At 44.1% G+C, this 10668-nt stretch overlaps 1 protein-coding gene across 9 annotated transcripts in view; it reads left to right on the forward strand.

The window, feature by feature from the left end:
• Nucleotides 1–7400, forward strand: part of LOC115202131 (protocadherin Fat 1) — a 137351-nt gene extending 129951 nt beyond the window's left edge. For 5 of the 9 annotated variants that reach the window (XM_029766047.1, XM_029766046.1, XM_029766045.1 and 2 more), the window contains 8 exons: nucleotides 442–922; nucleotides 1200–1353; nucleotides 1957–2067; nucleotides 2205–2848; nucleotides 3412–3546; nucleotides 5079–5138; nucleotides 5795–5830; nucleotides 6572–7400. In XM_029766047.1, coding sequence (XP_029621907.1) covers nucleotides 442–922; nucleotides 1200–1353; nucleotides 1957–2067; nucleotides 2205–2848; nucleotides 3412–3546; nucleotides 5079–5138; nucleotides 5795–5830; nucleotides 6572–7260 — 2310 coding nt within the window. In that variant the 3' untranslated portion in view covers nucleotides 7261–7400. The other 4 variants (XM_029766049.1, XM_029766050.1, XR_003879914.1 and 1 more) reach the window with 3 other exon arrangements.
• Nucleotides 7401–10668: the final 3268 nt, after the last annotated feature.

A 10668-nucleotide genomic window follows, 5' to 3' on the forward strand; every position in this document is an offset into this window, starting at 1 on the left:
CAGTCACACCCGTTGCTGGTGTATAAGGTGTATAAAATCGAGCACGCAGCCATGCAATCTCCATAGACAAACATTGGCAGTAGAATGGCCTTACTGAAGAGCTCAGTGACTTTCAGCGTGGCACCGTCATAGGATGCCACCATTCCAACAAGTCAGTTCGTCAAATTTCTGCCCTGCTGGAACATTTCTTTTTACTGCTCTGATTACGTTTGTAACCAGTTAAGAACAGCCCTTAGCAGTGGTATATTGGCCATATACCACACCCCCTCGTTCCTTATTGGTTAATTATGGTAGTCCCGCCTTGGCTATGTGAACATTTTGCCATATTGCTGATACTTATCCAGTCTGCTTAGAGCTACAGAAGTTCCTATGGTGGGTAGGGACTAGCGGTTCTATCTGGACAGGGCCTAACTTCTCTCTCTCCCTTTCTCCTTCCGTCAGATTGTGAATGGCCGCCTGCAGTACAAGTTTGACTGTGGCAGTGGCCCTGGAATCGTCTCTGTACACAGCACCCAGGTCAACGACGGCGACTGGCACACGGTCACCCTTGAGGTGGATGGCAACTACGCCAAGCTAGTCCTGGACCGCGTGCACGCCGCCTCGGGCACAGCGCCTGGTACTCTGCGCACACTCAACCTGGACAACAGTGTCTACTTTGGCGGGCATGTGCGCCAGCACCCCTCTTCCACAGCCGGGCGCCACGGTCGCAGTTTGCCCGTCACCAATGGGCTCCGAGGCTGCGTGGAAGCCATCGTGCTCAACGGCCAAGAGCTGCCGCTCAACACCAAGGCGCGTGGTGCCCACGCCGTGCTGGAGGACGTGGTGGACGTGGCGCCCGGGTGCGTGCTGGCGCCCGCCACCGAGGGCTGCTCCAGCAACCCCTGTACTAACGGGGGCAGCTGCTCCTCACTGGCCAACGGAGGTACGAAGCTCCCGTTGTGGTTTTTGTTGCTTGGTGTCGTGTTTATTCAAGTTGCTTAGTTATGCTCCTCAACCTAGTCTGCTTATAATGCCCAACATTTGATTATTTGAAGATGATTTCTTTATCATCCGAATGTGTGTTTCTGAACCCAAAGTTGAAGTATACAGCTGTAATCCTCATTCCTCAATCCATACCTGTTTTCCATACAGCCCTGTGAACACACAATTACAATGAAATATCCAACCTTTTTCGTATGCCTTCTCTGCTGTTTCACCAGGTTACTTCTGTAAGTGCAAGGCTTCATTCATGGGTACTCACTGTGAGATTGGCATCAGCCCATGTGCCTCCAACCCCTGCCTGTACGGGGGAACCTGCGTGCCACGCGGCGACGACCTCTACTGCCAGTGCAGAGGGCAGTACTCAGGACAACGGTACGAATCTGTCTCTTTCGTATAGATATGATACTTTTATTAACATAGTGACTGTTTAAGGGTTAAAATGGAATTATAGATTTGGGAGCTCAGACGAGCCATTTTTCCTGACTTTTGCTGACAGATATAATGACTTATTACTTGTTATAAGCATGGTATTAAAAATGATGCCCTCTTACCAATTTCAATGTTTGGGTAACATTTTCTAAAAAATATTCTGTTTTGGCATGTGTTGTATAAATATTTGGCGGAGGAAACAATCTCAGCTTATCTGCGTTCCCAAATCCATCGTCCCGTAATTTTTTTGTTGCTCCTATCCAGGGCTCAGTATTCTCCATCAAGAGTAACATATGTTAGCACTCCATTCGCTCAATCTGAAATGAAAATCGAGCCTAAGCTCATGTTGATAAAAAACGGAAGCGTTGCTCTGTAGGAAATGGCATTGAGCGTTTCCGCGGAGCTGAAATCACATACACACGTATAGATACTTCTCTAAAATACTAGGATTAAGCATTGGATCAGTGACTGTCAGGAAATAATAAGGTTATTTCTCATTACTCTTTGGTCTAGGCTGCTGTATTGAATACGTATCTTTCGCTACAGGTGCCAGGTGGGGCCATACTGCACAGACAACCCCTGTAAAAACAGTGGGAAGTGCATTGACAGCCTGGATGGTCCTGTGTGTGAGTGTGAACAGGGATTCCAGGGTGACAGGTATGTGTGCACAAAGGGCGGCCATCTTACTTCTCAAAGCCACAGTTTTTCCAGTAGGAGATTTGCCAAACTACTATCTTTTACTGTCAATGTGTTCCTGTCTCCTGATCCTCCCTGTCCTCTATGTCGCGGTGCAGGTGCCTCAGTGATGTGGACGAGTGCCTGAAGAACCCATGCTCCAACGGCGGCCAATGCCAGAACACCTACGGCTCGTACACCTGCAACTGCTCCCTGGGCTACATTGGGTGGCTATGCGAACTCCGCTCCGAGGTCCGTAACGAGTTCATCTCCACCTCCTGGAACATCGGCCTTGAAGAAGTCATCGGTATTGTGGTCTTTGTGGCCTCCATTTTCCTCCTGGTCGTCCTCTTCGTGGTCATCCGCAAGAGGGCGTGCCGAAGAAAGTCCAAGTCTGACGACGACATGCGCAGCCCGGGAGGTTTAGGAGCGCCGCACTCCTTCCTCCAGCGGCCGTACTTTGACGCAAAGCTCTGTAAGAACATTTACTCTGACATTCCGCCGCAGGTGCCTGTTCGGCCCAGCTCGTACACACCCAGCATCCCCAGCGATTCGCGCAACAATCTGGACCGCAACTCGTTTGAGGGCTCGGCCATCCCCGAGCACCCCGAGTTCAGCACGTTCAACCCGGACACAATGCACGGACACCGCAAGACGGTTGCCGTGTGCAGCGTGGCGCCCAACCTTCCTCCGCCGCCGCCCTCCAACTCGGTCTCCGACAGCGACTCCATCCAGAAGCCCAGCTGGGACTACGAGTATGACGGTAAAGCTCCTTTACTTCAGTCCATTATTGTTGATTCATATTTGTAGATTCCCTACTATAGATTTGTCAGGCTCATTGGTGGAATTACGTTCACATCATTCATGGTGTGTCCAATGGGGTTGGGCCGATATATGATAAAATCTACTATCGTGATATGATATTATCTTGAAGTGCAAGAGACGGTATATCGTAATATGCAAGACTATACTCTTTTTGAACTTTACAAATCAAAACTGTGCACTTCTATCAGTTAGGCTGTATCAATATGTCTAAATGAATTAACAAAGCCTTATTTTTCCGCCATACTGAGATTTTTTAATGAGAATGTGACAATAATATTATAAATAAGGACATCAATTGTACAGTCTGGAATTATCTATCTAGTCATTAAAGGGGAAAATATATCCCAACCCTCGTGTCCAATACTAAAGCCAAAGTACAAAAACCCTCTAACTTGATCACAGTAGAAATGTAGAAAATCCCTGCTGGTAGTCTCTTCCGGACATACTACTTCACCAACTTACATCTCTGTTTGTCTGTGTGTATGTGCTTCTGTACTCCAGCTAAGGTAGTAGACTTGGATCACTGTTTGACTAAGAAGCCAGTGGAGGACAGTGCCTGTCACTACAACACCAGGAGCAGTATGTCTGAGGTCCAGTCCCTCAGCTCCTTCCAGTCCGAGTCCTGTGACGATAACGGTATGTATCTGAACAGAAATGGTCAACCTCTTTTCATTGATAAATGTCCTAATGTATTGACTAGATTGATTTATACCCGAAGTGAACCAAGGAAGTTTGGTCGTCTTACAGACCCATATTTGTTCTTAATATAGATCTAAATATGCACTTTTACTTTGGTTGTATAATTATGAATTCCGAAGCAGTACATCAGACTCTTGCATGTTTGCAGTGGAAAGCACACGTGGGGATGCTTATGGAAGACGTGTCTGGTTCTTGTATGACTGCAGTTTTTTGTAGAGTGGCCCCTTGGCTGTAGTTGACTTGTATACATGCTACATGCTAATCATCGCTCTTTGCATGCCGTGATTGGCTGCAGTGGTGGCTCTGTGGGGTCATGTGTTCTTTTCTCTCCCTCTTTGCTGCGGGGCTTCAGTTCCCATTTGGATCAAATCGGTCCACAGACCCAGAACACGGTTTTAACTAGGGGTCAGCTTGTAAGTCCTCAATCACCTCGGTAAAGAAGGAAGCGATCAAAGATTTTTTTTAAATTGCCAGATTCTCCAGGAATAAAAAAGCCTTTCTGTTGTCGGTCTCTTTCTTTTTTCTCTCTCGCCCTCTACTCAGCCCTAGCCGCAAAACAGGCTTGCTTGTACAGGCTTCCCCACTGAAGTGGCAAGAGGGGAAATTAGCATTAGCCAAGGAAGTTAGCAAATTAGCATCATAACATGATTTTAAGTTATTTTCTTTTATTTACTTGTATGTCCCTTTTTTTGTTTGTCTCTCTTTTCGCATGTGTTTCTTTTAAAACAAAATCTAGCCACGGATGGATGTTTGAAGAAGACAGCGAGGAGAATTAAGCAAGGGTATAAAGTACATATGATGGTTCTTCTCCCATATCTGCCCTCATTTCACATTGGGTTGTGGGGAATGTGTTTGCCATCAATCACCACAACCTTCATCTGTACTTACCCTTAACCTGACCGTGAAAACCTGCTGGATTTCTGATACATAGATCTAATGTATTAATCATAGATATCTTTACAGTATATCTATATAGAAAATATTTCAACTTCTTTGTGAAGTATTATTTTAAATTTTTTTAGACTGTATTTGGACAAAATATAGTCTTAGCTATTTTAGGGCTGGAGAGGCATTTTTATCCTTGAGAATTTCTCTGATCCTTCCTTCCATACTGTCAATGGCACCCCTAGCATCTCCGTATGTTGTTGCTATGTGTTTTCTTGCACAAAGACCAAACTCCCTCTCCACCGTGTCCCGTTCCACATCTGTGTTTGTGACCAACCATTGAAACCCAAACATCCAATTTAGACATCCTTCAACATCATGCAGTCAAAGTCTTACCCTCCCGTCTTCGTTCTACCCCCCCAACCAAAAACTCCATACGTTTCAGAGTTTTTGTAGGGAAACGTTTCTCGAACGTCGGTTTGACGTTTCCCGACGCAAACGTGCTCTTCCATTTTTGTTTGGTTTCTTTTCCCAAATAATTTGTACTAATGTAAAAAATATTCCTCATCTGCTCCTTTCACAAGCCTCCATAGTGACGGTTATCCACCTTGTCAACTCTGTTATTGACTCGGTGGAAGGAGAAGGTACTTTTTTACTACTATCAACTCAATACTTGTTAGTCGTCTGTGGTGTTTCTGTGTGGTGGCGTTCCATAGTTTCCAGACCTGGGTTCAAATACTATTTGAAATCTTTCAAGTACATTGAGTGTTTGCTTCCGCCTGCCTGGAGTAGCAGGTGGGCGGAGTTTGCACTTTAAAAACACATTTCTATTGGTTCCATTGCAACAGGCAAGCACAGTTTAAAATGATTTTGAATGCTATTTTAACCCAGGTCTGGTAGTTTCGTGCTCCGTCCTCAGTGTCAGGATGATGAGTTAGGCTTCCGAGATGCCATTTCCTTATCCAATGATATGCCTCATCTCATTGTCATCCAAATTATTGTAATTTGAATTGCGCTGCCTAATTTGAGTCTCAAAATTGAAATGTCTCACACGATTGGCCAATTAACAGAGCAGCAAAAGTGTCATTTGGAAGGTGCTAGGTTAAATTCCCTCGCCCCTCGATTGACTGTTTAAGAAAATGGCACTACTGTTGTTTTGTATTGTAAGCGTCTATCTTTACTCAGAGCAGTAGGTGTTTTTTTTCTTCATGTTTCATTCTTGTTCTGGGCTTCTCTCTCTCTCAGGTTCTTAACTTGACTTGTTTTCCCTCTCTCCTCTCCCGTCTCGCCTCGTCTAAAGAGTCTTTTTTGGCTCATGATCTCAAGAACCCAAGAGGTGACTGTTTTGTCATTTTTTTGCCTGAAGCCCAGTGGTGTTCACCCCCCTTTCTGTCAACCAACAAAACAATCCTTTGCATGACGTAGATGCTGTGAGGAAATAAAACTGGAAATGAGTAAGCATTATTTGGTCGAAACAACATCATATCGATAGTTATAAACTAAACATGGAAACTCATTTTGTCACAGTACTTCAATTCAAATCCCTCACGTAGACCCTAAAATGTGTTTTGTGTCCCCCCTTTCCCCCAGTAACTATAACAGTCCCACGTTGAATGAAGTTATTAATAGCACTCAGATTCCTTTGATGTCTGACGCTAAAAAACTTAGAGACGACTTTAAAGACAATGTTTGAAACGTTGCTTTGAAAATAACTAATCGTATTCACCCCCATTTTGAAATGATATCAGCATAAACCACTCCATAAAAGCAGTAAATGTAGTAAAAGTGTCTGTTTCAAGTGTATCTTAATCAGTATCTGTTTATACTATGTGTGTGTACCTGTGTATTTGCAAAGAATGTGTGTGCATTTTAAACTGTTTTGTGATTTTTGTTTATTTTTTAACACATCCAACTGAATGTGTTGGTGTGTCATGAAAATTGCATGGTGTGGGTTTTTAACACTAACATGCTGCTGTTGTGTAAATGTATGTAATCTGATCTGTGCGAGTGTGTGTGTGCTTTGAGGCGTAGGGTGGTGGGACCTGTGGTATCTAATTCTTTGCATCCTGTCCAACAGGCTATCACTGGGACACATCTGATTGGATGCCAAGTGTTCAACTTCCTGGAATCCAGGAGTTCCCGCAGTATGAGGTCGTGGAGTCCCCGGCCCCCCTGTACAGTGACCCGAACGCCATCGATACTGACTACTACCCCGGCGGCTACGACATCGAGAGCGACTTCCCGCTGCCGCCAGAGGACTTCCCCGCCCACGAGGACCTGCCCCCGCCGCCGCTACCCGAGTATGGCGACCGCTACGACACCCTGGAACCACCCCGGAGGGACCTGGTGCCTCCTGGCAGCCCAGGTTCGAGTTTGGCCTTGGGGGTGCGCCACCGCCCACCACTACCCCAGCTCTATAGCCTTAACCAGTACCTACCGCACCACCACTACCCCAGCGACGCTGAGGGCAGCCTGGGCCGCGGCAGCTCCACGGCCGCCACCAACTCCACCCCGACCTCCACCATGGGAGGCGCCAGCAGCTACCGGGGCGGCTACCCCATGGGGTACGGGCGGGGGGACTTTGAGGCGCCGGCGCTGGACAACATGTCCATGTCCCTGTACACATCCACGGCCTCCTGCTCGGACATGTCGGCGTGCTGCGAGGAGTCAGAGGTCATGATGAGCGACTATGAGAGCGGTGACGAGGGACACTTTGAGCGGCTGGCCATCCCCGCACTGGACTCCCAACAGCACACTGAAGTCTGACACTGGATCCAAACAAAGTGCCTGAAGCCCCCCACCCCCCCACCCCGCCATCTCTACCTTATGTTAACCCCCTCTACCTGTGTATGTACACACTACAACTACACACAACACAAAGAGACACTACACTGACACATACACAATTATACATACAGTGCCTTGCAACAGTATTCACCCCCTTGGCGTTTTTTCCTATTTTGTTGCATTACAACCTGTAATTTAAATTGATTTTTATTTGTATTTCATGTAATGGACATACACAAAATAGTCCAAATTGGTGAAGTGAAATGAAAAAAAATTACTTGTTTCAAAAACAAAATTAAAATTACAAACGGAAAAGTGGTGCGTGCATATTTATTCACCCCCTTTGCTATGAAGACCCTAAATAAGATCTGGTGCAACCAATTACCTTCAGAAGTCACATTATTTAATTAATTAAGTCCACCTGTGTGAAATCTAAGTGTCACGTGATGTGTCACATGATCTGTGTATATATACACACCTGTTCTGAAAGGCCACAGAGTCTGCAACACCACTAAGCAAGGGGAACCACCAAGCAAACGGCACCATGAAGACCAAGGTGCTCTCCAAACAGGTCAGGGAGTGGAGAAGTACAGATCAGGGTTGGGTTATAAAAAAATATCCTAAACTTTGAACGTCCCACAGAGCACCATTAAAACCATTATTAAAAAATGGAAAGAATATGGCACCACAACAAACCTGCCAAGAGAGGGTTGCTCACCAAAACTCACGGACCAGGAAAGGAGGGCATTAATCAGAGAGGCAACAAAGAGACCAAAGATAACCCTGAAGGAGCTGCAAAGCTCCACAGCGGAGATTGGAGTATCTGTCCATAGGACCACTTTAAGCCATACACTCCACAGAGCTGGGCTTTACGGAAGAGTGGTCAGAAAAAAGCAATTTCTTATAGAAAAAAATAAGACACTGGTAAAATGAGACTAAAATTGAGCTTTTTGGCCATCAAGGAAAACGCTATGTCTGGCACAAACCCAACACCTCTCATCACCCTGAGAACATCATCCTGTGGGGATGATGTCCAGCATCATGCAATGGGGATGTTTTTAATAGGCAGGGACTGGGAAACTGGTCAGAATTGAAGGAATGATGGATGGCGCTAAATACAGGGAAATTCTTGAGGGAAACCTGTTTCAGTCTTCCAGAGATTTGAGACTGGTACAGAGGTTCACCTTCCACCAGGACAATGACCCTAAGCATACTGCTAAAGCAACACTCGAGTGGTTTAAGGGGAAACATATAGAAGTCTTGGAATGGCCTAGTCAAAGCCCAGACCTCAATCCAATTGAGAATCTGTGGTATGACTTAAAGATTGCTGTATACCAGCGGAACCCATCCAACTTGAAGGAGCTGGAGCAGTTTTGCCTATAAGAATGGGCAAAATCCCAGTGGTTAGATGTGCCAAGCTTATAGAGACATATCCCAAGAGACTTGCAGCTGTAATTGCTGCAAAAAATGGCTCTACAAAGTATTGCCTTTGGGGGGGTGAATAGTTATGCACACTCAAGTTTTCAGTTTGTCTTATTTCTTGATTGTTTAACAATAAAAATATTTTGCATCTTGAAAGTGGTCGGCATGTTTGTGTAAATCAAATGATACAAACCACCAAACAATCTATTTTAATTCCAGGTTGTAAGGCAACAAAATAGGAAAAATGCGAAGGGGGGTGAATACTTTCGCAAGGCACTGTATACACACAGAGCAATGAATTTGTTCACCTAAACAGGAGTAATTGGGACTGGTCTTACTCTGAAGGCTGCTTGGCTGGGCGGCAGTGTCTTCAAGGAGATATCATTCAGCACTGGACCCCGTAGCCTCCTCTATCTACTCTGTCCAACTCCTGCAGTACTGGAAAAATACCCGTGTTTGAGTTGGCTGTGCCATTGCTTTAGGTAAATGTCAATTATGCACAAGAAATGTCTGACGGAAAAATACATTGATGTACAACTACAAAGAAAAAAAGAAAACCATTGACACAATAACGATTATGATAAATAAAACAGAATTCAAGGTGATATCTGTATTTGTAGAGGTAAAACCGTGCAAACTGATTTTTGATACAAATCCTTGTTCATTTTCAATGTAAATTTAAATGTACAGTCTTGATTTCAAGGTTTACTAGGTTTTGTAGATATTTTATGCTTTTGTTTTCCCCAAAAAAACACAAGTTAAATGGTGTGCTACATTATCAGCCTTACTGTTCCTTCATTCACAAGAAGAAAAAACTGAAACTTGTTTAACAAAAGAGAAGAGCTCTGCTTTTCCAAAACACGATGTATCCGTTGAAAGTTGATCGTCTCCTGCTCATTTCAAAAAGGGTCTTCGATGAGCGACTGCATATTCTTGTGTTGTTCTATTTTTTATTTGTTTGTTTGTACATGGCGACTTTGGAACCTCTTTATTTTTCCACCACGAAAATGGGACCCAATATATTTATAGTGCAAAGTTATCCATAGACACTTGACTTTTTCAGATGTCTATGTGGGTGTGAGCAGTGCTATGGTCTTGTTAAGGTTTTTATTGAATACTGCCATAAGCTCACGCTTTCCTACTGGCAATAAATTATTCATAAAAAAAACATTTGGGTGCCTTGTGTCTTTTATTTGTTTCTGGTATTTCATTTAATTCAATTCGATACAATGTTATTCATCCAACTTTATTTAGGGGCAATTAAGTAAAGCAAGTCAGGGTAAACATCAAAGTCAACTGTAGAAATATCATGTGTATAACATACAGTTGAAGTCGGAAGTTTACATACACTTAGGTTTGAGTCATTAAAACTCATTTTTCAACCACTTCACAAATTTGTTGTTAACAAACTATACTTTTGGCAAGTTGGTTAGGACATCTACTTTGTGCATGACACAAGTAATTTTTCCAACAATTGTTTACAGACAGATTATTTCACATAGAATTCACTGTGTCACAATTCCAGTGGGTCTGAAGTTTACAAACGCTAAGTTGAATGTGCCTTTAAACAACTTGGAAAATTCCAGAAAATGATATCATGGCTTTAGAAGCTTCTGATAGGCTAATTGACATCATTTGAGTCAACCTTCAAACTCAGTGCCTCTTTGCTTGACATCATGATTTCAAAAGAAATCAGCCAAGAACTCAGAAAACAAATTGTAGACCTCCACAAGTTTGGTTCATCCTTGGGAGCAATTTTCAAACGCCTGAAGGTACCACGTTCATCTGCACAAACAATAGTACGCAAGTATAAATACCATGGGACCATGCAGCCGTCATACCGCTCAGGAATGAGATGTGTTCTGTCTCCTAGAGATGAACGTACTTTGGTGTGAAAAGTGCAAATCAATCCCAGAACAACAGCAAAGGATCTTGTGAAGATGATGGAGGAAACAGATACAAATG

Source organism: Salmo trutta, chromosome 11, assembly GCF_901001165.1.
Source record: "Salmo trutta chromosome 11, fSalTru1.1, whole genome shotgun sequence".
Classification (NCBI taxonomy): domain Eukaryota; kingdom Metazoa; phylum Chordata; class Actinopteri; order Salmoniformes; family Salmonidae; genus Salmo; species Salmo trutta.